Source organism: Corvus moneduloides, chromosome 15 (genome assembly GCF_009650955.1).
Source record: "Corvus moneduloides isolate bCorMon1 chromosome 15, bCorMon1.pri, whole genome shotgun sequence".
NCBI lineage: Eukaryota > Metazoa > Chordata > Aves > Passeriformes > Corvidae > Corvus > Corvus moneduloides.
In genome coordinates this window covers 1,930,236-1,957,027 of record NC_045490.1, presented here as the reverse complement: position 1 = coordinate 1,957,027, position 26,792 = coordinate 1,930,236, and the positions used below count along the sequence as shown (strand labels likewise).

The 26,792-nt window shown below is 54.8% G+C and overlaps 1 protein-coding gene across 1 annotated transcript; it reads left to right on the top strand.

The window, feature by feature from the left end:
- The first annotated feature begins 2,918 nt into the window (after window positions 1-2,918).
- ADRB2 (adrenoceptor beta 2) lies at window positions 2,919-26,792 on the top strand. The gene is made up of 2 exons (XM_032125136.1): window positions 2,919-4,312; window positions 25,373-26,792. Exons 1-2 carry the CDS (start codon window positions 3,139-3,141, stop codon window positions 25,405-25,407), a joined length of 1,209 nt encoding a protein of 402 aa, XP_031981027.1. The 5' UTR covers window positions 2,919-3,138; the 3' UTR covers window positions 25,408-26,792.

The following is a 26,792-nucleotide window of genomic DNA, read 5'->3' as shown; positions in this document are numbered from 1 at the left end:
TCTCTGCTAGCCCTGCTTTCTCATTGATCCCACAGGCTGCTCTTCAAATGCCACTCAGCGAGGAGGGAGCACACATCCAATTATGAAAAGGGAAAAGATCAGCGTGATGACAAAGCACCAGTGGGGCATGAAACAAATGAGCTGTGTCTGGTTTTGACACCTTCCAAGCCCAAGAAACCCAGAAGGAGGCATTTTGGGGTTTTCCCTCCCCCCCAAAAAATTCAAACTGAACTGTGTTCATAACATCTCTGAGGTTTGGTGTTGTGTTTGTTCAAAGAAGAAGCCTTGAAGCTGCTGGACATCTAATAATTACTCAAAAGCACAGGTAAAGTCATGCAAACCTCAAGAGCAAGTCAGACTTGGGGTGATGGAATTTATTTTCATGTGAGGCAAATTCCTGCCTTTTTTTTGGAACCTGTGGTCACTTGTCCCACTTGGTGTGGGCCACAGTTGTGTAGTCAAAGGCAAAAATCGGCTCAAGGCATGGGCCCACTCTGCCACACCTAAAAGGTGAACAAAGATTGCCAAAGAGGAAATGGAAGGAGAAAATCAAGGAACGAAAATCAGCATTGCTCTGCTTCCTCCAGCACGGCCTCTTAACCAAAGCCCAGGCTGAGGTTTCTTCGAACAGAGCGCAGCAAAGACAAAATATCGAGCTGTAAGCAGGGCTGGCTCATCCCTGCACCCTGGGCCACAGATTTACAGAGTCCTGCAGCAGCCTCTGGAGAGGGATTGCCAGAGACAGGGATTCCTGGATAAAACACTTGTTGCAAAACAGAGAATTCGGCTTTGTCTCTCTCAGAGCTGGGGTTTCCCACCACATCCCCAAATCTGCTTCTCTTCCTGGCAGGGCCCAGTGCTTCCCGCAAGGCTGAACTTCTGTGGGATGAACATCCGTACGTTTATTAGGATTGGGCATTTAAATCTTTTGGAGTGCTCGGATTTGGTGTCAGAATACTCAGAAACAGCCCAGCAAACTCACCTGGTCACTACCTGACATCTCAGGTGCCTCCTAGAGCTGTCACACCAGCTCTTACAAAAAAAAGGGGGAACAGGGAGCTGAGATAAAGCGTAGCTCCCACACCTTCTGCTTTTCCTTCTGGCTCTGCTCTGTGCTCCCACTGCTACATCTCCTCTGTGCCCCTGCTCTTCCAGCAGCTTTTGGCCGTGTTTTCCCTGCAAAGTGAGCGCTGCTGGCCCGGGGCAGAGGGAGGGAATGGATATTGCACCCAGCCAGGGCTCTCTGAGCCCCTGTGGGTCACAGCCCTGCCGGGGTGAGGTCTGTGAAAGCCTCGGTGCCACAAACTGAATCCAGCAGGTCCCAGCTGTACCCGGGTGTGTGTGCAGGGGATGGCCCCGTTTATCTTATTTATCTTCTAGGCAGGGGAAGCTGCAGGTAATTAGCTCAGATCATTAGCTCCTCCCAGCGCCCCTGCTTTCCCAGATGCCTGCAGTGGGAGGGGGTGATTTCTGGATCTTCTGTTCCCTGTCTCTTCATTTTTAAACCTCTGAGGTGTGTGGATGCAGAGGGGGAGCGTGGAAAGAGCAGGGAAGCCGCCGGTTCCGGGAGGTCCCTGCCGAAACAGACACTTCATACCACTGAAACTGCCTTTAATGTCATTTCCTGATTCTCATCTGCCCCTCTGCTTTAAACCACAAAACTTCCTCCCTTCTCTATAAATAGCCCCAGCACAGCGGACATGGACACCCAGCAGGCCGTGCTGTGGGGACATTGGGGTCAAGATTGCAAAAAGTGGGAAACCTGGCCCTGGCACCTGGCCCTTGGCACCGCAGTACTGCAGGAAAAATGAGGCACAATCATGCAAACCCATCAGATTCCAACAGCTGATGAGTTTCAGATAAGATTCAACATCAATAAGTGTTTAATTGCTGACAAAGGCAGGTGTCTGGCACTGCCTGTGCCATGGGAGGGCCGAAGTGCTGCATCCAACCAGGGACCGACCTGCAGCTGCTGCTGGTGGCATTGGGGCAATCTGGGCAAAAACGAGTCTTTATTTTCCCCCTTTCTGTGGCACAGGGAAGTTTTAGAACCACGGCTTTCAGCTGTCACCTCTGAAAGCCCCCGGGGCCAGCAGAGTGAGATGTGTCTCTGGGAGAGCGGCGTTGGTTCAGAGTGATGGCAGAAATGAAACTCCAGAGGCAGCGTTATCTCCTGTCAGGCTAAGAGGAAGTTTTCAGGATTCCTTCGCCCTTATTTAGCAAATTTGTTTGTTTTGGAGGGAAATATTTGTGATAGCGCCTGGCTCTGACCACATGCCTGGCTGCAGCATGGCCGGCCAGAGTGTCCAGTGGTCACTCCCTGCCTGGTCAGTGCTCCCAGGAGTGAGGGGCGTCTCTATCCTTGACCAGCTCTGAGATTTCTGTGGCTCCCGCACTTGGATGCACCCACTGGGGTGCAGCAACAGCACCGAGCTGGGGACTGACAGGGATGGGGACCTGGGTGACATCCTGTCACGAGGTGTCACCAACGAGGATGGGCTGCCAGGGGTTCTCCAGTGCCAGGAGCCCCAGAGTCCTCAGGATTTTCCCGGTGCCGTGTGTCCCGGTGGCACCCAGGGAGCACACAGGATGCGTGGGTGAGGTGGGAACGCTCCGCGCAGGCAGCGTGGGGACATTTGTGACACAGGGCGTGCACGTGGGGCACTGCAGGCAGAGGCCAGGCGGACACGGCGGTGCGTGGAAAGCACAGGGTCACGCCGCGGCGGGGAACAGGAGGGGGCACACACGGAGCAGGGAGAGCCCACGGTGCGGGGACACGGCGGGGACGCGGCGGGGACGCGGGGCGGGGACGCGCGTGGGGCAGGCGGGGGTGGCCGCGGGGTGCGGGGGGGCTCGGGGTGCGGTGCCGGCTGCCATTGGCTGCGGCGGGCTGATGTCACGGGCTGCTGTCACTTAAAAGCTCCGCGGCGCCTAACGGGCTGGGACACGGGCCGGGACACTGCCGGGACACTGCCGGGACGGGACGGGAGCGGAGCGGTGCCAGGTGCGCGCAGCCGAGCGGCCCCGCACCTGTCCCGCACCTGTCCCGTATGCGCGGCCCCCGGAGCGGCGCCGCGGCTGCCGAGCCCTGAGCAGAGCCGAGCCCCCCCCCGCCGCCCCCGGGGCTGCCGCCGGGCCATGGCCGCGGCGGGGACAGAGCTGCCCGGCGGCAACGCCAGCGCCAACCAGAGCGCCGCCGACCCCACGGTGTCGCGGGACGTGTGGATGGTGGGCATGGGCATCCTCATGTCGGTGATCGTGCTGGCCATCGTCTTCGGCAACGTGCTGGTGATCACGGCCATCGCCCGCTTCCAGCGCCTGCAGACTGTCACCAACTACTTCATCACCTCGCTGGCCTGCGCCGACCTGGTCATGGGGCTGGCCGTGGTGCCCTTCGGGGCCTGCCACATCATCATGGAGATGTGGAAGTTTGGGAACTTCTGGTGTGAGTTCTGGACCTCTCTGGACGTGCTGTGTGTCACGGCCAGCATCGAGACCCTGTGCGTCATCGCCGTGGACCGGTACTTCGCCATCACCTCCCCGTTCAAGTACCAGAGCCTGCTGACCAAGGGCAAGGCGCGCGTGGTCATCCTGGTGGTGTGGGTGGTCTCGGCCCTGACCTCCTTCCTGCCCATCCAGATGCACTGGTACCGGGCAGACCACGAGGACGCCATCCGGTGCTACGAGAACGAGATGTGCTGTGACTTTTTCACCAACCAAGCCTACGCCATCGCCTCCTCCATCATCTCCTTCTACCTGCCCCTCGTCGTGATGGTCTTCGTGTACGCCAGGGTCTTCCAGGTGGCCAAGAAACAGCTGCAGAAGATAGACAGGAGCGAGGGGAGGTTTCACACCCAGAACAAGGAGCAGGAGCAGAAAGGGGGAGCCGGGCACCGCCGCTCCTCCAAGTTCTTCTTGAAGGAGCACAAGGCCCTCAAAACCCTGGGCATCATCATGGGCACCTTCACGCTGTGCTGGCTGCCCTTCTTCATCGTCAACATCGTGCACGTCATCCAGGACAACATCATTCCCAAGTACGTGTACATCCTCCTGAACTGGCTGGGCTACGTCAACTCTGCCTTCAACCCCCTGATCTACTGCCGGAGCCCCGACTTCAGGTACGCCTTCCAGGAGCTGCTGTGCCTGCGCAGGTCCGCCCTGAAGATGTACGCGAACGGCTACTCCAACAGCAACGGCAGGAGCGACTTCAACGAGGAGGACCACGGCTACCCCCTGGCCACGGATAAAACCTGCGACTTGCTCTGCGAGGAGGGCTCCTTCCCTCGCCCCGAGGACTTTTTGCACGGCAAAGGTACTGTGCCCGGCGGGGCGGGTGCTGGGGGCTCCGGCGCGGCACGCGGGGGTGGCACAGAGGAGCCTTTCCAAGGAGAATCAAGCTCCTTTTATAACAACAGTGATTCTCTTCTAGAGAGCGCCTGAAACCTAATGGCTGCAGGAAACCCCAAACTCAAACTCTCTGCAAAGCGGGGCCGGCCCCGGGCAGGCAGAGGGGCTGCCGGCAGCCCCCCTGGTTCGGGGGTGGGGGATGCGAGGCTGTGCAGAATGCTCGTCCCTGGAGGGACTTCCTGGCCGTGGCCGGGACTGAACTACCTCATGACCTTGCTGGGAGCTGGGAGCGGGGCTGGACCCCCCCTGCACCGGTGGCAGCCCCGCGGGACTGCTCCCGGTCCCTTCTTCACAACGCAGCTGGCGGCCGCGGGGGTGGCAGGACACCTGGGGCGGGGGCGGTAGGATTGCCCAGCCCAGGGGACGGCGCCGAGGTGGCATTGTGCGACAAAACGGCGGGGAAGGGATGCAGGGAGCGGGGCTGAGCGCGGCTCGGCAGGCTCGGGGCTGCTGCCGGCGCTGGGTCAGTTTGATCACCGCCCAGGAACTGCGAGCGCTTCGCGGGGTTTTGTTTTGCCGAGTGCTACGGGACTTTCTGCAGGAAAAAAAAAAAAAAAAAGAAATAAACGGAGCGTTTGCCTAGAATGTGAGCCTGTGCCTGCGGGACTCAGGAATGTGGCACTGGGAAGTCGGGTGACACGCGGCGACAATCACAGCCCAGCGCTTTGCGGCCAAGCAAAAGCTTGTAAAGCGCCCGGTTTGTTTAACTCCAGGGCTCGGATGACAGCGAGCCGGGGAGGTGGGAGGGGAGGAGGTTTGGATTTTCCATGGCACCTTGGAAGCGCAGCTCCGGCCGCGGGACGGCTGCAGGTCGCTTGCGGTGCGTGCGGAGGGGTTTCTGCCCCGTGTGCCAGGCTCTGCCAGGCGTCCCCGGGCAGGACAGGGCTGCCTCTCCGCGAACAGGACGGTCCCTGGCTGGAGGGGAGCGGCGATTTGGGCTGGGGGCGCAACCCGCTGCGACAGGCTGGACCCGCGGCCGGGAGGATGTGCAAGTGCGGGGTTCTTTCAAGAATACTTGGGAAAGGTGCAGGAAAAACCGCTCCCGGGACCTGCCGGTGCTCCGGGGGCCGCGGTGTCCCGGGGGATGCTCGGGAGCCACGGGGGTGTTGGTGGCGTTGTCGCTGGGGCCGTGCCGTGGTCAGTTTGGGGGTGTGGGGCTCGCTGGGTGCCCGGCAGGGCTGGATGGGTTGTGGGTGGTGGGTGAGCAGCCCGGAGCCGAGTCCCGATGCAGGAGGAGGCAGAGGGGCTTTGGGGCAGCGCCGTGCCCTGTCCCGGAGGGGCCGTGCTGGGATGGGGGTGGAGCGGGGTTTCGGGTTACCGACACCTCCCGGCAGTCCCCGTGTGGCCCCGGCTCTCCTGGCTGCTCTCCGGACCTGCCCCGAGCTCCGGTGCCGACAGGGCTGGAGGGGAATTCCCCCGGATGGGCAGGGAGCAGGGAGGGTGTCACTGCTGCTGCTCTCTGCTGCTGCGAGGTGTGGGGACAAACTCCTCGAGCCCTCACACCCCTCAGGGTAAAACCCAAGGCTTTGGGAACTCCTACTGCTCCTTTTGTTCTTTCCCAAAGCGGTCCTGATGGAGAAGGGTGCTGGGAAGGAGGAGCAGCTGTAGGAGCCCTCTCCTCTAACCCTGTGACTGAGCCGGCTCCTCTTGTCACCTTCGCAGCTCAGCACTGCAGCAGGGGCAGGGAATGTGGCTGAGAGCCCTTCCCTCATCTTCTGTCTGCCTGTGCCCTCACCAGCAGTGCCCCAAGGCCTCGGAGTGTGAGGCAAAGGAAGGGTGTGGTGAGACGGTGACACTTTGTGGCGTGAGAGGCCGCAGGGCAGCCCCTCAGATAAACATTAACAGGCTGCTGAGCACGGGCACCCGGGGCAGGAGCGGGGCTGGCAGTCAGGTGCTCTTTGCTTCGTGTTGCACAAGCACTGAGAGGTGAGAGGCTGTGGGGTGGTGTGGAGTCGGTGTAGGAGCACACTCGGTGTAGGTGCACACTCGGTGTAGGTGCACACTCGGTGTAGGAGCACACTCGGTGTAGGTGCACACTCGGTGTAGGAGCACACTCGGTGTAGGTACTCAGTGCAGATGCAATGTAGCTCATTGCAGGCTGTGATTATTAAATAGCATTCAGGGGAAATGAGAATTAACCTTTGATTGCAGAGATCAATATCTCCTGCTTGTTTTATCTCCTGTATTTTGGCTCTCGCCAGGCGCCTCTATTCTGTGATGCCCAGTGCACTGTGGGTTTGAGGGTAGCAAGGGCACAGAGGGACAAGGTGTCCCACAGTGATGGGGTCAGGCCAGCCCCCAGCAGGCTCAAATTCTCACCAGTTTGAGGCAGGACCCTCTGGCACAGAGAATTCCCATGCCCGCATCTCTGTTGTGGTTTGTATTTTCACTGTGATTAATTATTTGCATTTCGGTAGCACTCGTGGAGCAGGATTTGTTGTCCAAATAATCGCTCTGTTTTTTTGGCTGCCTCTTCTTACTTCAGATATTGTGGCTGTGGGTAGCCAAAGCTGAGAGTTGAGCAAGTGATTATTTACAGAAGCACTCCAGCATCCAGAGCATGTGGACGTGGAAGGGACGGGGAATTTTGGGCTGTTTGCACTGGACAAGTGACCTCGGTACTGCAAAGCTCAGCTGCAGTGTCAGGAAGCCTTTGCAGTGGAGTCTGAGAGCTGAAGAACTGATTTCTTTCCTCTAAGGCAATGTTAGTAAAACTGGTGAAGTAGAAACTGCGCTGTTCTGGGGGCAGCTGGAATCAACAGAGAGAAATATTGGAGGAAAAAATATTCTGGCACCACCAAAGCCAAACCTTTCCATGGTTGGAAAGAAAGAGCTTTGTCCTGCTAAAATATTTTATATTGAAAAGGTAGTTTTAGAGGCAAGTTAAAAAATGGAGCATTGAAGTCAGGAGTCGCTGTTTAAACTGGATTTTAGGATTTTACACTGGCAGAGAGTTGGCTCAGCTTAAACACATCTGACAAAACACACGGCAGTGATTTCATCCGAGGGAAATCAGTGACAGATACTAAGTTCTTCCTGCAAACAGAGCAGGCCAAAGCAAATGCTGTGCTGCTGGCTTGTACCTCCTGCCACTGCCACAGAGGTGGGGACACAGAGGGGACACAACCCCCAGGTGCTGGTGTGCAGCCAGCTGGAGCTTGGCCCTACATCCACTGCTTTTATCCACTTCGGCCAAACAGATTGGTTTTGTTTTTCAAGTCTTGGTGGAGTGAACGTCACAAACACGGCTTTGGTGTTGTTACAAAATACTGCCCTCGCTGTGGGTCACGCTTGGGATCGGGGCAGCTGCAGTTCCCACATCAGGGGTGTCTTGGCTTCCTCCCCCAGCACAGGAAGCTGCTGGGTTATGCCAACCCTTTGCCTCTCCGGAGAATTCCTGGACAGCTTTGGCTGTCTGGGCAGCCAGGGCTGGAAACGCTGCTTGCTGTGGCGCTGGGGAGATGTGGAAGTGAACAGGGAGCTGGCAGAGGGAAAAGGGTCTGGGGTGCAGATCCCCACCTGGAAGTGTGGCTCGAGCTCCTTTTGAGGACTGGCTGTTCCCAAAGTGCCTCAAATCCCAAATTGTTCAGCAGTTCCTGGAGTCCAGCGTTGCCCATGGGTGCATCTTGCACTGGCCTGGGGTGTCAGGGCTGTGCCTGCCCCAGGAGCTGGGCCCCACCCTGGGGTTCAGGTGAAGGTGAGGCCCCAGCACAGCAGAGAGGGAGGGCAGAGATACCAGTTATTAAATGCCCCCAAGTGTTTGAGAATCAGCCAGGGATGAGGAGTGTGGAAAGGAGAGCCCACAGAGGGAGCGGGTGTGTGAGCAGCACCCAGCGTGCTGCTCCTCAGCTCTGGCCCCTCACAACTGCTGGGCTTTGCAGAGCTTGTTGCAGGGGTTATTTACTATAAGAGTCGTGTTCGTGCCACCCCAGGAGGGCACTGCCAGGCTGGCTGGCAGTAAACAGCAGCCTGGACTTTATCTCCAGCACCTCTTTCCCTTCTGGGATAGAATCACAGACTCTTTTAGGCTGGAAAAGGCCTTGAAGGTCGAGTCCAACGTTAACCCAGCATTCCTGTTGATCCAGATCCCTTTGCAGAGCTGTCCTACCCTCCAGCAAGCCGATGTTCCCCTCCAATTTAGTGTCATCTATGAACTTAACGAGGATGTACTCAATCCCCTTGTCCAGATCATTGATGAAGATGTTAAACAAGACTGGCCCCAACACTGAGCCCTGGGGACACCACTGGTGACTGGTCACCAGCTGGATTTATCCCATTCCTCACAACTCTCTGGGCTTTTAACCCAGTCAGGTTTATCCCAGTGAAGAATGGACCCAATCCAAGTTAAAGTTTCTCCAGGAGAATGCTGTGGGAAACAGTGTCAAAGCTTAATTAAAGTCCAGGTAGGCGTCATCCCCAGGCTTTTCCTCATCCACGGAGTGGTCATCCTGGCACAGGAGATCAGGTCCCTGTTTTCCAGCTCAGGGGGTACCTGGAGGACAACTGGTCTTACTCCAAAAGACCAGGAAGGCCTTGAGTACCTCAGCCTCTCCCTCATCCTTTGTGTTTCCCCAACAAAGGATGGAGGTTCCCCTTAGCCCTCCTTCTCTTGCTGATGTATTTATAGGAACATTTTTAATTGTCTTTTCTGGCAGCAGCCAGGTTAAATTCTAGCTGGGTTTTGGTGCCTCTAACTTTTCTCCCTGCATCACCTCCCTGCATCCTTGTTGTCCTGAGTTTCCTGCCCCTTTTCCAAAGGCCCTAGACTCTCCTTTTTTCCCTGAATTCCAGACAAAACTCTCTGTCCTGCCAGCCTTGTTTTCTCCCCTGCTGGCTCATCCAGCACACCAGCACAGCCTGCTCCTGCACCTTTAATTCCAGCTCCTGCTGCCAGGAGTCTCAAACCTCCCCCCAGACTGAGGAAGGGCTCTGTCCCTCCCTTTGCCAGCCCTCTGCCTCCCGGTGTTTATTTTCCCTGGGAGATGAATCCATTTCCCAAGGAGATGGGTTTATGAGCACTCTCATTCCTCTGGCAGGAGGGAGCATGGCCTGCCCTGCCTGTTCCCTTCTCTGCTCTCTGTCAAAGTGCCACCCTAAAAGCAGCAGGGAAGCTGAGGTTTCCTGACCAGGCAGTGCCTGGCAGTGTCCCTGGGCTGTGGGGACGGAAGGGCCACGGGGGGAAGGTGCTGCTGCTCTTGTCACAGCGTTCCCCCCGTGTTCCCCTCCCCAGCTGCTGGGGCAGCCCCTTGGCTGACCCCACTGTTTGGTAACTCCTCGGTCTGCAGTGGGATCGGGGTCCAGAGCGGTTCTGCAGGTTCAGGGGAGCACAGGCTCTTGTGAAAGCTGGCCTGGCCTGGCTGTTGCTGTCGGCAGACAGGCAGTGCCACTCCAGGCTCCCTGAGACCGGTGTTTCGCAAGATGAGGGCTCCTTTCGTCACTGTTGTCCCACTCTGCTTGGTTTCTCAGCTCCGCGGCCACCTCGGCATCTCCTCCCTGTGCAAAAATCTCTTCCAGTGTGAAAGCTTGGCTGTCTCTAAAACTCCGACCCAGCAGCCCCAGCATTTCCCTCCCTTGTTACACTTTTATTGGAGCTCTTCTGCAAGCAAACATGAGCACTAATCTCCCTTGCTGGGGGCAAAGAGAGCATTTTGCAATGAACACACAGCCCGGGCTGTGAGGATGCTCTCACTTGGCCACACCCTCTCATCAACACATTTCTGTGGGGCACCAGCTGCCCCCACAGCAGCCTGGAGGTGCTTTCTGTCATATTCCACAGCGGGTCAGGAATATCCCAGCAGCACTGGCTCCTGGAGATGCTGTTCCTACAGCTGGCGGCACGGGCAGACCCTGTGGAACAACCTCTCTCTATCGTACCCTCGTGTTTGCCTGGCACGAACAAAGCCCAGCCAGCTCAGTTGGGGTTTTAGGGACACAGCCTGGGTCCAGCCGGAGCTGGAAACGGGAGTTTCCACAGCTTGGAAGGAGGTTCTCTCTCCTGGAGTGTTGTAAGAGCAGGACACAACCCCGATACCCCTGGATCGGGCAGTTGGAATTGCTGTGGGTAAAGGTGCTGAATCAAGCACAATATTTAAGGGGGCACCGAGCTTTTCCAAACTTTCACATGAAAAAAGTAGATTTACTGCTCCTCCGTGCGTGACATTTCAGTTTTCCCATTTTCCCTATGGAAAGGAGCATCCAGCTGAATTTCTGTGCGATATTGCCAGTGCCACTGGGAGAGGATTGGGAAATATTTCCTTGTTTCCTGTCCTTGGTAGGTCGTTTTTGCACAAGTGCATGCATAGATACGTGTGTGTGTCCATTGTCTGTGCACAGCAGTACGTAGATCTGTACATAAACAGGGAAGTGGAAAGGCTTTGCTGTGCCAGCTAAATGCAGAGATGAAGATCTGTATGTTCAAAACTCGGAGTATTTATTGCAGCTCCTACTGACTGACGTGTTTAAATAAAGAGGGTTTATGGGGTTTATGCTCTAGTCAAGTGTGCGTGCTTAAAGCCATTTCTCCCATGTTTTCCAACGTTTTCCCAGTGAATCCTTCAGGGCTCATTAAAGAAAATCAACGCCTCAAGGAGCAGGGAGGAAACACAGTGTGGATAAAAATGTCATGAATTTATGCAGTGCTTTGAGCCCTGGCAATGGGGACGGGGTTGTGGGTGCTCAGCACTCTCTGGTTTTCCCCTCTCCCATCAGGATCTGCAGACAGGGGTTTTAAACCCCACCTGCTTCTCTGTTTGGACTGGCAACAGTGGCAGCCTTGGATGGCTCCTGTGTTCCCACAGCAGCACTTCCAGCAGCTGGGAGGGTTTAATCCTCTGTTGCTGGTCACCAGTGCCAGATCCCCTGGGACTGGGAGGGAGCTGCAGCTTCCCCAGCTGTGGGGGCTTGGGGTTTGGGCTGGAAGAAGGTGATGGGGTGACTTGTCCTGCAGGAATGGGGTGGCAGCAGGACGGTGTGGCAGGAGTTAGGACTTTTTTAGGATTAAAAAGCTCATGGAGGTGTTTCCTTGGATAAACATCCACTCTCCTGGCCTGTCCTCTGTTACCTGTTGTCCTGATGTCCCTCTTGCTTCAGGTGGGGCTGAGGAAAGACCATGAGTGATGCAAAGCAGGATCGCAGCCCAGCATGTTGCAATGACAAGGATTTTGTGCCCTTTGTGCCACCTAAGCCCACGGTGGAAGCCTTGGCAGCAGAGGCCACTGTGTGCCCAGCACATTGCAAGGCTTCTCCTTTCCACAAAGAACAGCAGGGAATTGGTGAGCAGCTCGGACAGGGGGAGATTGCACCAGGCACTTCCAAAACACATCAGATGCCCAAACTATAATAATTTGTGCTTTCCAGGTTTAGAGAGCCCCAGCCATCGCTGACTGCAGGAGGGAAAAATCAGCCAGACCTTCAGCATCTGTGGGGGAGCAGCAGCTGCCACCCATCTTCCCCTGTTCCTGTTAAAACAGGACATTCCTGCAGGGGACATTCCACATCCCATCCTGGAATGGTGGTTGGTCTTAAGAGGTGCTCAGAGCCAGTCCTGGTTTCCCAGCACGAGGTGATTGCCCCGAGGATCCCAGCTGGCTCTGGTCCTCCAGGAATGCCAAAGGAAAGGCTTTGGGGAGCCACAGTGGCCACTGGCAGAGCCTGAGGGCTCACAGACACAATTCCACAGGCACAGAAGCCACAGCAAGGGGATCTCCCAGCCCTAAAAACAGTCCCTCAGCAATTCAGGGAGGTTCAGGCTCTGCAGCCTCAGCCCAGGCCTGAGAAATGCATAAACAGCCAAGTGGCCTCTGGCAAGGCCCTTCCAAGTCCTTTTTCCCTCATGTAAATATTTTTTCCTCTTAAGTGTATGCAAGTGTGAAAAACCTCTCCTTAATCTTTTTTTTTTTTTTTTACCTCCCTGGCTGAAGGAAATGCTTGTTCATCCCTGGGTGGGAAGAGCTTCATCTTGAAATCTTGCAGCTGAAGAGCCACGCTGCTGAAAACATTTCTTATCGCCCCCAAAGCCATCCTGCAACCAGATTAAATGGTGCCTGTCAGGACATGACCTCCTTGGTGGCTGTTGGATGGAGGTCCCATGGGACAGCAAATTGTGAGGCAGCCTTGAAGAAGTCTTCAGAAGCAGTGCAGAATATCCCTGGGGCTTCAGGATTCCAAAGCCTGAAAGTCCCACCCTGTTGTGTTGGACATGTGAGTGGAAATGTGAGGCAGTTTTTTCTGAGAAAAACTGGAGCCCTAAATCAGTTTCTTGCTGCCTGACCCTGAAATCAAATGTTTTTTTCATATCAGAAGTCATATTTTCTGATAGTTGGTTGTGACAGGAAGTGTGTCTGTATGCAGCAGAGCTGGTGGGAGCCCCAAAATATCTGCAGGAGAGCAGGGTGGGGGAACTGGGTCAGTTCACTGGGGAATCTGTTCTCACTGCTCAGAGCTTTCCTCCCACTCCATTCCCCTCACCTGCTTGGCAAAGGCTGGGATCAGGCTGCCACCCCTCTTTCCCAGCCCTCTGCCAGCTGAGCTCTGTCTCCTGAGGATCAGCAGTTGTTGCTGCTTGTGGTTTCTGAGGCGAAAAGTATCAGTGCCTTGTGCAAGAGAACGATGCTGAGATAAACCTTTATCAGCCTGGCCTGGTGGTGAGGCCTCAGCAGAACCCAAACCCTGCTCTGATGCTCTGCCTTGACATGAGAGTGGCTCGTGACCTTCTTTAGAGAGCCAAGCCAGGCTCATGAGCTGGGGTTCAGCTTTACAGACAAAAAATCCCTTTGGCACAGCACTGAGGCAGAGGGGAGCTGCAGAGGGCAGGAAAAAGGGAGAGCACAGGCACAGAGAGAAGGTTTGTGACTCACAACAACGAGGCCGTTCTCAGTGACGTGATTTGCGCCGCTCACTTGGAGCTGGCTCCGTGCTTCCCTGTCCCTCCGGGGCTCCCTGCTGCAGAGAAAGCCCCTTCTTCAAAGGGGATCCTCGGGGTTCCTATTTATAGCAGGGAAAGTGCTCCAGGAGAGTCTCCCATCCCTGAATGAACATCTTCCCGGGAGCAGGGCATGCACAGGCTGTTCCCCTGCAGCCCTGGCCCCTCCTGCTGACATTTGCCAGGCTGGAAGGGACGCTGGCATCTCCCTGGTGCTGCAGGTGGTGCCACACGAGGTGGTGGCACAGCCTGGCAGGGCCAGGAGGAGGCAGGGCCAGGGCCAGGCTGCTCCAGCGGGGCTGCCCGGCCCCTTCCGTGGTGGGAAGCGAGGGGAGCGTGCTGTTCCCAAAAGGAAAGGTCAGAGCTGGGGGTGAGGAGCCTCCAGGGCAGAGCCAGCAGTGCTGGCTGGGACTGTGGTTTCGAGGCAGGACTTGGGGATGTTGGCCAGGAGAGGCAGGAATTGTGGCCAGGAGAGACAGAATTAATTGAGGATGGGCGGAAAGGATTGTTGGTTTGAAGGGAAGCATGAAGGGCCCTGCAGGAGTGCAGGATGAACAATTCCTACCGGCCTGGAATGTCCCCCTGGACCTCGGAGAGACCCAGCATGGGGTGCTGGGTCCATTGCAGCTGCTCAGGTTTGGTCTCAGGCTGGGCTGGCTCCAACCCTCTGATTCCAAAGCTGTGCTGAGGGCTGCAGGATGGGATTTTAGTTCGCCACCGTTACATGGCCCAGCTTTGGGAATTTTCCTTTCCCATATGATTTACAAAACCAGAGGCTTGCAATAAACTCAGAGTGGATTCAGGGATGGTTTCTTTCTCTGCCCAAAAATTCCATTTAGCACTCAAAACTTGGAAGGGGAAAGATAAAAGTAAAACTGGACAACTGTTTTAGGACATGTTTGGACAACTGCAGCTGTCTAAGGAGGCTCCCATCAGCTCTGCCATGAAAGTCAAATCCAGCACTGAGTGATGATGGAAGGAATCTCTGGAACATTGGTAAAGGGAAAGGTGGAGGCAACCAAATAACAGAGGCGAAGTGAAATATAGCCCAAGGAGAGTGTAAAAAGATGGGGAAACAATTCAAGATGAGAAATCAGTCCTAGGAGGGAAAATGACTCGAGCACCAGCAGGAAACTCAAGAGGCTGGATCCCCTGGAAAGGGAGGGAGAAGGCAGGAATGGGCTGCAGAAGAGGAAGCAGGGCTGGGAAATGCTGTGAGAGCAGGATCTGCACCTTAGTGCAGGCAGCCTGACCGGTGCCTCTGCCCTCCCACGTTGGCCATTCCCCTGTCTGCTCCGGAGCTTTGTGGGGAGGAAGGTTGCCTCTGGAATGAGCAGTAGCTTTGCTTCCTTCTCAGAGCTGCTCTGCTGCCTGCCAAGGCACGGCTGGGAGGGCGTGGAGCAGGCGTTCCTGTCATTCTGGAGCCGTGGATGCCTTTGGGGTGAGTGTGTGACAGGTACGGAGACAAACCAGGACAGCCGTGCTGCCCCCCTGCACGGGGATGGCCGCGGTGATGAGGAGGTGGGAATGGGGAATCACAGAACCACTGAGGGTTGGGAAAGACCTCTCAGATCATCGAGTCCAACCTTTGACCACTTCGCCAGCCCGAAGAGTTGGAGGGGAAATGGGGTTTTCCCAGCTGAAGGGCTGTGGGAAGGGGTTGGGTACCTGGGATGCTGCTGGGCTTTGGCACCAGTGTTGCTCCCAGGAGTTTTGCTGCTCTTAGTTTGCTCTTTATTTATCACCCTGGGGTGTCTCCACCCCAGTGCCAGGGGAGTTGTCCAAGTGTCCAGCCTAATTTATACTCCCAGAGCTGGGAAGGGGAATGTTGGTTTATTTTTAATGACAATCCCCTCTGCCTTGTGCCATGGGGCTCCAGTTCTGGGAAAAGCAGAGAAAAAACACCCCCAGGCAAATGAAACCATTTTGCTTTTACCTGCAAATGGCATCAAATATGTGCATGATGCCAGGCAGCAGCTGTGGTTCGTTTGGAAGGACCAGGTCAGCGTTGTCACCTCTCCTGCTGTGTCCACCCCACTTGTCCCCGTGGTGACCAGGGCTGTGGCCCTGCTGTGTCCAGCGCCCTGGGAACAGGAGCACCACTGTCATTGCCACTTTGCTGAGGTGGTTTATCCTTGGGCAGCCCCAGAGGAGGTGAGGAGTGGCCCAGGGAATTCCAGACTTCCCATGGGAAGGTGGCAACCCACAGGATGGGGACCTGGGCAGGACCGTGGCTGGATTAGGGATGTGAAGCATGACCCAAATCTGGACAGGAGCTGTCCTGCTGTGCAAGGAGCCCTTGGAACATGGAGATACCTGTCCAATGTCTGTATCCACCCCTGAAAAGCAGCTGCCTGGGTTATGCAGTCCCTGGGTGGAGATGGTGCTGCTGCTGACACACACACAGGACTTGGTGGTGCCCAGATGTTCCTCCCGGCTTTGTGTGTAATTCCTCAAGACCTCAGTCCTGTGTGAGGCACCAAGGCTTTGGTACGAAGGACTTGCTGAGCGGCAGGAAGACAGAAATGCAGCGTGAAGGTGTCACCCTGCTCAGAGGTGACAAAGAGCGGGGCCCAGATTAGAAACCAGTGTGTGCCCTGGTGACTCATCGCCCATCCCGGTGCCACCTGCCACTGCCGCCTGCCAGGACCCTGCTGCCTGCAAGGGCACCGTCCCTGCTCACATGCCCAGGAGCTGGGAGAGAAGATGCTTCCCAATTACCACACATTGTCCATCCTTGGCTGCCTCAGCAGGAATCTGAGCCCCAGCCCGATGCAGATGCACCCAGGGATGAAACCTTTCTCTTTCTTTGCCAGTTTTGAGGGTGTCTGGGAGACACCTCCATCCAGGTCTTTCAGATCACAGGGGAGACGAGACACCAGAGCTGGACCCCCGAAGGATAAGACACAATCCTTCACTCCAGTCATGCAATCCTTGCCTGGCAGTAGTGGAAAGCCATTTTCTGCTGTATTTTTTCAGTCTTGAGTAATCCTAACCTAGAAGTGACTGCATCCCCTTCGAGCTTATTTCATTAACCTTAAGTACCTGTTAAATTCTCTTCCTCCAGCCACTGAGGAAACGGGTTGTGTTTGCAGAGAACTTTCTTCCTTCCCCCTCCCCTCTGGCGTGATTCGTCCGAGGGTGCCTCTTTCCATTTCTCGAGGATGCCTCATGTCTCTGTGAGTGGAGAAGCCCGAGGTGATTGCATCAATGCAAACGGGGCCGGAGGTGTCGCAGGCTGATCTTAGCAATTTCGGGACAAACGCTAATTATAGGGACAGCCAAGCCGGGCCCACTCTGGGGCTTCCCACGAGGAAATGCCCTGTGGGTTCAGCCAGGAGTTCCAATTCCTTTTTGTTACAATTAATAACAGAAACGTACTGATTTCTGGAGGAACCACAGGGATGGTTTATCCTGCTCAGAAGTTGCTTGGAAGTTTTTCAGGCAGTGTCTTTGCCGAAGGAAAGGGGTGTCCACCTCTTCCCTGGATAGATGGGACGAGCCAGAGGGACATCACCTCCTAAACCTGTGTCTCCTGCCCTTGCTCTGCGCTGCTTCTCTCCGCAGGAATCCTCACCCCCATCCACGGCTCCCTCAAAGGATGGCGATGGGAATAACGAGCACTTTGTTGTTAATGATAGAGACAATTTAGAGATGAGCTGCTGAGGGATTGAAGGGCTGCTGGACTGGTTTCGGAGGTGAGAATAATGGAGCTGAATAAATGTGTGGAGCTGAATAAATCCCACCCGCTCCTCCTTTCATCTTCCTGACATGGAATCCGTCAACGTTCGACTTCCAGTAATTTATGGAAAGCTCAGTTATCATTCCCAGACCCTTCTTACGGATTTCTGTGCACGGGAACCACTCTCTCATTGCACGGCACAGGTTTTTATTGGCCACTTTATGTGATCCTGAGCCCAGCTCTGTCCTCCTGCCTTCATAGGGAGCCTTGGGACCACCAGGGTGGAGGAACCAGACAATGTCACCCAGCTCTGTAAAAAGCTGGGGTCCTTCAGATTTCAGTGCTGTTATAACTATGAAGGTGATTCAAAATAAAATACACCTGAAACCCTTCCATATCAGGCCCTCCAAGAGCTGTAGGTGAGCTCCTTCAGCTCCTCTCGTTCCTGCACAAGTGTTGGGACCATCCATTTCCAAATGGGGTTTCAGGTCACAGCTGGGCCTCTCAATCTTCCTAAACAGGAGGGAAATTGCAGTAAATAAGTGACCAGAATGAAAACCTTGCATCCCCTTAACATCCTGCCTCTGCCATTTCTGCACATTCCTGGACTTTTCCTTCTGCAAGGGGTGTCCGTCTCGTTTCCAGCCCCATCTCTGGGAATCAGGAGGACAGACAGGGCTTGCTGTCATTGTGCACAACTGGGATTTGCCCTGGAAAGGGCGGATAAAGCAACCCCAAGCTCCTTGGCTGAGGACAGAAGTGCTGCTGCTGACAGGGGCATGGGGGCAGGGCTGCATCCATCGAGTGCAGCGGGTCACCGTGACTGAAACCATGAGATCACCAACGAGCCGAGCTCCACCCCGCAGGGAAATCTTTTTATATCTCCCCACGGCAGATGCCAACCATGTGCTCACTGCCTGCAGAAGGGGCTTGCCAGGGAGCCGAGCAGGAGAGCCCCGCGGGCTGCGCTGCTGTCACCGCTGGGAGCCGGGCTCTGGGAAAGCGGGTTGTGTTTACCCAGGTGCGATGCCCGCTCCACCCGTGGGTGCCTGGCCCTGCCTGGGTGCTGTCTGAGCTGCAGAGCCTCTGCAGGGCCGTGTTGCGTCTGCCTGTGATAGCATCAGCACCCGCTGCCAGCCCCGCTGCGGCGGCGCCGCTCGGCTTTGGTGAGGGAACCAAAGCTCGCTGTGAACCCAGCCGTGCCGGAGCGTTTGCCACACAGGTTCAGCCCTGTAAGTCCTGGGAGTGTTCACCAGGCCTTGGCACAACTCCTGTGCTCCACCCTCTGATGTGGGTGAGGAGGATCAGGGAAAAAATTAGGGATTTACTCTCATGGAGGAGCAGCTACTGCTGAGCAAGCGATTGCCCGAGGCGATTTTGGGAATGAGATTTAAGCTCTGGAGCGGCTTTGGAAACAGTTAGTGGGGATGTGTTGCACAAGAGGCCAGCTGGGGCTCTGTCCCTCTCCCTGCCCCGTGGAATTGTGCATTTCTGATCCGATCGTCAGTGATTTAATGGGATGGAAGATCCGCAGAATGCCTCAGGAGCAGCGTCCTCCAACATCCAGTGATTTAACCAAAGTGCAGGAATTGCTGCTTATACTCCTCCAGGTTGTCTGTGTGACTCCAGCAGGAATGAAATAGATGTGTCTGCGATGGGGTTGCTTCTGTGAGAAGTGAGAAATGGGGTCAGTTTTAATCCATGAAGTTCCATGAGGAGGGGGTGGGAAGGAGAGCTCATGGATGCTCCTCACTGGGCAGAGAATGAGGGGCATAAAGTCTCCAAAAGAAGATTTTCCTCTTGCCCTCAGGTGGGAGACAGCAGCATGAGCAGGTGGAGAGGATATCCCTGGTTCTGTGGGAGGGAGCAAACCCCTGGCTGAGCGCTCATTTACCAGGCGCTCTTGGACTTCCTACAATAAAAATCCTTCTGCATTTTCCCCTGACACCGAGATATTTTGCCTAAAACAGTCAAACCGACCGCCCCAACTCCATTTACAAGTTTTCCAAGAAATCCTCGGAGCGGTCGGAGGAAATCAGAGTTCAGAGCTGAATTCCACAAGCGATGACGCCGAGTCTGGGGAGGGATTTGCACTGCTGCAATCCAAATGTCCACAAATGCTTCTACCTTAAAATGTGGGATGTTTTCAGTGTGGATCCCCTCCAGGCAGCCACAGGCACCAGCTGATCCCCCACTTCTGTCAGATCCTTGGCTCTTTCCCGTCTAGAGGATCGTTGGTTGCTATTTTCTTGTGAGGATTTGGTGGTGTCTCCGTGTTTTTTCACATTCCACGACCTCCTGAGCTTGGCACGCAGCAGTGCTCCCACCTCTGTGTTTCACAGGATTGCAGGAACCGGGAGGGAACTATGGAGATCATCCCAACATCCCACCAGAACCCCCTGCTCGCAGCAGGGCCAGGGAGAGCAGCTTGCTCAGAGCTTTGTGCTTGGATTGTGGCAGGAGGGAACTGAAATCTCATCCCAGACCTTCCTTTGTGCGGAATCTAAAGGCAAATGGAGGAGAGAATTCAAAATCCCGTCCCAGACCTTGCTCTGTGTGGAGTCCAAAGGCTGGTGGAGGAGAGAATCCGTTGTTCCTACAGGGAGAACGTTGTTCTGCTCATTGTTTGGCTTGGGTTTAAGCCTGTATTAGTTGGAGTATCTGCAGAGGAAATTGGGTGTAAGCCAGGCTTAAGGACAAGTCCACACTCTGCTGGCATCACACCAAGAAAAGGGAATTATAGTGCCACAAACCAAGGGAAAAATGTTGCCTGCGTTGGTTTAGATGGGATATTGGGAAGAAATCCTTCCCTGGGAGGGCTGCCCCATCCCTGGCAGTGTCCAAGGCCGGGTTGGATGGGGCTTGGAGCTTGGGGTAGTGGGAGGTGTCCCTGCCATGGCAGGGGTGGCACTGGATGAGTTTAAGGTCCCTTCCAGCCCCAGTCATTCCATGATTCTATCCCTGCTCCCTGCTCCCTCTGTTGGGAACAACATTCAATCTGTTCAATGATTTTAAAACCCCCACAAGACCCAAAGCAAACAGTGTCCTTCCACTTCCCCAAAATTCAACAAAAGAGAGAAAAAAACCCTCAGAAAAGCTGGGACAAGGGAAGGAGAGGGAAATGGGATAACAGAGCTTTTAAAAGCCTGTTGCTTTGCAGCTGTTGCCATCCTGGCTGCTTTCCAGAGGTACTTGGATGATCCTCTGCCAGGAAAAAAAGAAGTCCTTCAAACCCATCATTTGATGGGGACATTATTCCTCAGCAAAGGAAATGAAAATCCAGGTTGGGGATTTCAGAATGGAACTGCACCCGTGTGGGAGCCGGGGATCTTCACTCAGGTAGATTTGAGCAATATCCCAGTGCTGGGAGATCCTTCAGGTGGGAACTAAGGACACAGAGGACCTGGATCTTCAGAGAAGTTTGATGCCACAGCCAACAAGTGGAGATGTGGAGTTAATCCGGTGCCTGGCCGGTGGGGAAAGCTGGGCATGTGCTAAGGACTGCCTGGGAAGCTGTGTCCCAGTTTGGCTTCGTGGCACTGGCTGCTGGATCCCAGTCCCTAGGAGAGCTCATGGGAAAAGGGGATAAAATAAGCACAACCTGGTGCAGGGGAGGATGGCAGGGGAGAAATGCCCTCCCTGGGCTGGTGGATGCTTTGTAAAGTGTCCAGAGGCATTCCCAAGGCTGGGACCTGGGAGTCAGGGATGAATTCTGCAGGAAAGGTGCTGCAGCAAACCCAGGAGCATCCCCCTGTGTCACCTGGAACATCACCTTGCACAGCCAAGCACGGAGGTGCCCGAAAGCCCAGGCTTGGAACAGCAGAGTGGAAGGGATGAGGTGGAATTTTTTCCTTTCCTAGATAAAAGCGATCATAAAACAGACTAAATCTGGGGTTGGGACACTCTGGGGGTTTTTTGTGTTACATCTTGGCTTCTTACCAGGCATTCCCAGGTTCTTCTTTCCCCTTGAGCTGTGCAGAAGCACCTAATGGTTCCTCTCTTGTTGCTGTGCCCTGGGATCCCTCTCACACCCTGCACTTGGAGCAGATGCTGTTTGAAGGTTCCGGGAGGAATTGTTGGCAAATGAGGGATGACAGGTTGCAGAAACAGGATAAAATAGCAGGAGTTTCCAAGGAGAGACTGGAGAGGCAGGAAAGGAAAGGGGGGGCAGTCTGGAGATGAGCTGTGCCAGGCCTGACTGGGCTCTGAGACCCCTGCTGAGGTGCAGACTGTGCAGGGCAAGGCTGGCAGATTCTCCTGGTTCCTGGAGGGCTGGAGCAGGAAATTCCGTCTTTCTCTGCCCTCATTCCACCCTGAATCCTTGGATTGCTTGGGGAAGAGCTGCTCAGCTGCCTTGCAGAGAGCTGAGTTAGTCCCAGGGTTGGGCTCCATTTCCATGGAGCTCCCACGGAGGTTTCCACAGGGTACACTCCAAATGGAAGGAAGCAAATCTAAGATTTATGGAATCACAGAATACCAGAATGGTTAAAAATCATCTCGTTCCACCCCAGCCATGGCAGGGACACCCTCCACTGTCCCAGGCTGCTCCAAACCCCGTCCAGCCTGGCCTTGGACACTGCCAGGGATCCAGGGGCAGCCCCAGCTTCTCTGGGCACCCTGTGCCAGGGCCTGCCCACCCTCACAGGGAAGAATTCCTTCCCCATATCCCATCTAAATCTATTCCCTTTCATTTGGAAGCCATTCCCTGTGTCCTGTCACTGCTGTTCCTGCTGATTTGCAAAACCACTTAGTGCAAAGCACTAAGACAATCCACAGGGAATTTTTTTCCTCTTCATCCTCTCCTTGACCCCTTGGGAAATGTCCCATGGGAGCCATTTCAAACTCCCCCTGTGACTCTGTGGGCAACAGTCCATTCCCATTGACTGGAAAGGGAATTTTGACTTTCTCATCAGCTCTTCACCCTGTGGAATGGCTGTCCTTGAGCCTGGGATTAATTAGGACTAATGACCAAAAATGTCATCATCATCAGGCTTCCACCTCTCCTAGGGCTGTCCTGAACCAAAAGAAGGGAATGTAAAGGAGTGAATTCCAGCTGGGAAGTTGTTAGCAAGACCATGCATCCCTTGCTTTGTGGGGTGTGGCTGATTCACCCCGCTGAATCCAAGATTCCCACAGGTGAACAGGCACTGCTCAGGACCAGAGGCTGCAAGGTTTCCTCGGCCAGCTTCTGTTTTGAATATTTAGCTTTGCCTTGTGAACCTTGAGGAATTCAGCTCCCAGGGCAGAGGAAATGTTGGAAGGGGTCAGGCGAGCTGTGCTCTGTCCATGTCACTGGGAGCAGCCAGCAGCATTCCAGGCCAACATCTGATTTTGTGCTTTTACGAGGCAGATGTTTGGGAGAAGGGATGAGCTGTTTACTCGAGCTGCCATCTCCCAGCCCTCCTCCCTCCGCGCGCGCTCACGCCCGGAGCCCATAAATAAAGATTCCTGGGATCATGCTGCTGTTTGGGCTGCCCTGTCTTCCATCAGGACAAGCTGCCAACCCTGCTCCCCCTGCACCTCAGTTGCACTGGGGAATAAATCAGTGAGGGCTAAATCCTCTCCCGGCGACACGGGGATGAATGCGGGATGGCCGCGCTGACGTCGGCGCTGGCGTGGAACTGCGAAGGGGAGTTTGACTCCTTGATTTCAAAGCAGTGCTGCTGATTTACACAAAAAGGGCTTGGGCTCAGCCTGTCCTAGGCCTGAACAGCAAGGCGGGGTTTGCTCTGGGACACAGAGCTGACGGCAGAGCGGTTCCGTGGATTTTGCTGGAATTAAGTTGATGGAAATGAGTTGTAGCTTGAGCACGCTCTGGGTCTCAAAGAGCTCCAGATCATTAATGAAGGAAAGGATAAATCCTGGGGAAAGTGATTCGTGCCATTGCCCGACATTCCTCCAGGAGAGTCCCACAGGGATGAATCCCAGCCTTGGGGTTGTGTGGGGCTGATGATGGAGAGCAAGGCAGTGGTGCCCTCACACCCTGATGGACACCAGGCAGATGTCCGTGGAGGAACCGGAGATCCCAGCTGATCCCAGCATGTGGAGGAACAATTTCCGCCAGGGGAGGAACTGCCCCTGGAAGTGGTGCCAAGAGCTGGCCTGGAGGGGTGGGAATGCTGCTCTTGGCTGCACTTTTCTCCTCCAAGAGGACACAAAAATTGTTGAAGGCAGCAGTCAGGGTGTTAATCCTTGCTCGCTTGTTCCTCTAGATTTTCCCACCTTTTTTTAAAGGATTAGAAGTGAAAGAATGTAAAAGAGGTGCTGGCCCCCCTCTGCTGTGGCTCCAGCCTGCAGCCTGTGGGTTTGAGCAGTCTGTGGATATTTCTCCTTGAATATTAATATTAATAAATATGGATATGAAGTGGATATTTCCTCTTGAAGCTCTAGGGCTTCCCAAACAACCTCACTGCCTAAAGGGAATTTGTAAAGGAGCCTGGAATTCTGGTGGCTGCTCTTGGGGAAGCTGGAGAGCCCAGTGGGCACCTCAGGGCCTGCCAGCCTTGCCCCATAAACGCCCCTGGACACAGGGTGATTTACACCCCTCTCCTGGTGGCACCTGGCCAACTCTGAATTGTTCATGAGTGACTTTTTTAATGGCTCGGAGTGGCGCGGGTTGGCCAGGGTGAGATGCAGTCATGTGTGGCACGGCTGCTCTCAGGGTCCAGGAGGAGCCTGAGGTGACCTGGAGGTGCCACCGAGCAGGATGTGGGGTCAGCAGCTCAGGCTGGACCTGGCACCTGCTGAGAGTGACCCAGAGGTGCCTCCTTGTCCTGCACTCAGCTGGAAGGCGCCCGTGGAGGTGCAGGGAGAGGTAACAGAACCCTGTCCCGGCTCTCCCACCCGTTTTGTTCTCACTGAATGGCTGCTCACGGTGGAGTCTGCTAGGAGGGAAACCAAACTGGGATTGTTGCCATGGAAACTGGAGTTTGGATGGGAAGCTCATCCAGTGGGGCAGCAGGAAGAGGGCTTTGGACTTCTGCCTCCTGTCAGACTGTGTGGCTCGGGTTGGAACACCACACAGTCATTACTGTGATAATCTTGTTGTAAGATATCCAGAAACATCGACTTCCTCTGTTTTCCTGGGAAAAACGAAGCCAAGATCTCAGCCCCCGGCCTGGGAGGGATGGGGGTGATGAGCAGCACCACTCTAACGAGCAAAGCTCTCTAATTACGGCAGCAGCAATTAAGTCCCAGTGGTGAGGGATGCAGAGCTGGAGGCACAACCTTGCTGTGCTCCGTGCTTCCGTTTCCTGAACGCAGAAATGGAATTATTTTGGAATATTCCCTTTTCCTTCCCACTTGAACTCCACAAGCGGCTTTGCCCTGGGAACTCTGGGAATGGTTCAGGCTTCCTTGGAAGCTGACAAGCACCATCTATAGGATTGCTGCAGAAGAGGCCTCGGGATCCCAGCTGAGGAAAAAGGGCAGAGGAGCTTCACTCTGAGTTTCCAGATTTGTTCTGGAAAAACTCCAGCGTGCTCAGCATTCCACAGCACACAAAGTCACGGCTTTCATCACCCACCCCTCATGTCTGGCTGGATTGTCCACCCTGGATAAACTGCTGGGCCTTGGTCCCACAGGGGAATGTTGCCTGTGGAAATTGCTGGAATTGCAGAGCCAGGATTATTTCACACGGGGGTTTTCTAAAGAGCTCATAATCTGCAACATTTCCAGTTTTCCTCAGGAACTGCAGGGACAGGACAAGGGGGAATGGCTTCAACCTGAGAGAGAGGAGGTTGAGGTGGGATATTGGGAAGAAATTCTTCCCTGAGAGGGTGAGGAGGCCCTGGCACAGGTTGGGAGGGAAGAAGGACGGGAAGAAGGGAGCGAGGAAGGAGGGAAGGATGGATAAACACACTTTGCAGGGCAGATGGAGTGCAAATAATCTTTTTAAAGAGATGCTGGCAAGGGACACTGGTGCAAATCATCCCTGTCACGTTGGAACTTCATCCTTGATTTGCACAAGAAATACAACTCCAGTTTGGATACCCAGAATTCTTCCAAGAGAGGCATTGTGTTCCCAAAGAACAGATACGGGGTTTTTTTTCCTCTCTGCAGATCCATTTTGGCTTTAAAGCTGTTTTTTTTCTCCTGCACGCACAGATGATAATCTTTTACATGTCCATATTAAAAAATATCACTTCCAGAAAATAAAAACACGGGCATATTCTGTACTTGTTCCTTTCTCTATCTCCAAATTAATTTCCCATTTTTCCACCTGACTTTTCTGTCATTTGGTATCTCCACAACCAAGGAAAGAGGTTTAATCTCTCCCCTGGCTTTGGCATCTGAATCCCTCCTCTATCCCAACCTCTCCAGGCTAAATTAATGCTGTTCTCCTTCCTTTTGTTTCCCCACAGAGATCCCTGGATGCCCAGGAATGGTCGAGAGCTGAATGATCCAACCTCTGTTCCTCACCACCCTGAGCTCGTGAGGGCTCTGGAGAGATGGAGTGGGAGCACGGCCTGGCTTCCCTGAGCCTGGGGATGCTGTGGGAAGTGACTGCCTTGGCAAAGGTCCTCATCCCAACCCATCGCCCATCGCACAGCGCCTCCAGGAGAAGCTGGGGAAGGACAACCAAGGGACCAGGAGAGGCTCTGAGAGCCTTGGAGGACACTGGGAAAGAAGCTACAGGGAACTGAAGGAGGGAATGGCCAAACCATGACAAAAGGTGCCGAGGGGTTTTTTTGCCCTTGGAAAACCCTTTCCAAAAGGGAGCACCAGGGCCAGGTGTGGTCTCCAGGTGGTTTGGAAGAGGCACAGCCAGGTCACTGCCTCATGGCCAGGTCAGGAGAGCAGTAGGACGTGCTCATGGCAGCCTGTCCATGCCCTGCTTGGGGATCCAGGTGAAGCAGGAATCTGTCCAAGACCAAGAGAGAGAAGCGTGGAAGATTCTTTCTGTTCATTCTGTGCTTGTTTCTCCTTCTGGTGTCTTCTCTGTCTACCTCTTCTTCTCTAGAGAGCACGGGGGGCCCTGACTGTCACAAAGGAGCAGAAGGATTAGCACAGGGCAAATCCTGCCCCGTGCAGATGGAATGTGCCCTTCGTTTGCTCCTTGCTCCCAAAAACCTCCAACTGTCCTGCCTGGACCTCGGCCACTGGAAAGGCTGGGACCTGGCCATCCCTTTCCTTGCAGGAAGTCACATTTTAGCAGGACCAGCCACCCTTGGGAGCCAAGATTTACCGCCTGAGGCTCATGACAGAGCATCCATCCCTCTCCTGCAGCTGTGGGAAGGAGCACATTGAGCTCCTGATTTTGGACCGTGGAAAACCCATGGAGCAGAGAAAGAGATGGAGGGAGTGATGGTCTCAGGCAGGAAACAGCAGGAAAAACTGACTGAAATCCATAGGAAAATGTGCACCTTGGACTCGGCCCAGCTGCAGCTCTCTGGTCACTGAGCTGCTCCCGGAGCTGGGCAGAACGTGCTGGTACTGAACTGTGGGAGCCCCATCTCAGACCTTCCCTCTCGGGCTTCCAGCTGCAAAACCTTTCCCTCAAGTGCAATCCTATTTATTTATTTATTTTTCTCGCTGCTTGATGTGAAGCTGCTAAAGGAGCCCCCTCCCCACAAACACCCAGGGCTGTGGGAGGGCACAGAGCAGAGGGGCAGGACACGAGGACACCTCCCCAGCAGACCAGGAGCAGCCTTCTGGTGAAGGTGTCCTGCTGTGCTGGGAGGGTTGGGCTTGGTGGCCTTCAAGGGTCCTTCCAACCAAAACCATTCTGTGGTTCTGGAAGATTTGAAAATGGTGCCCCGTCCCTGGAAGTGTCCGAGGATG

Bases quoted from the DNA above. Each gene is read 5' to 3' on its own strand.
- ADRB2 (XM_032125136.1), top strand. From the start codon at position 3,139: ATGGCCGCGGCGGGGACAGAGCTGCCCGGCGGCAACGCCAGCGCCAAC. The intron at 4,313-25,372 runs GTACTGTGCCCG...GTTTCCCCACAG, and splicing joins GGACTTTTTGCACGGCAAAG to AGATCCCTGGATGCCCAGGA.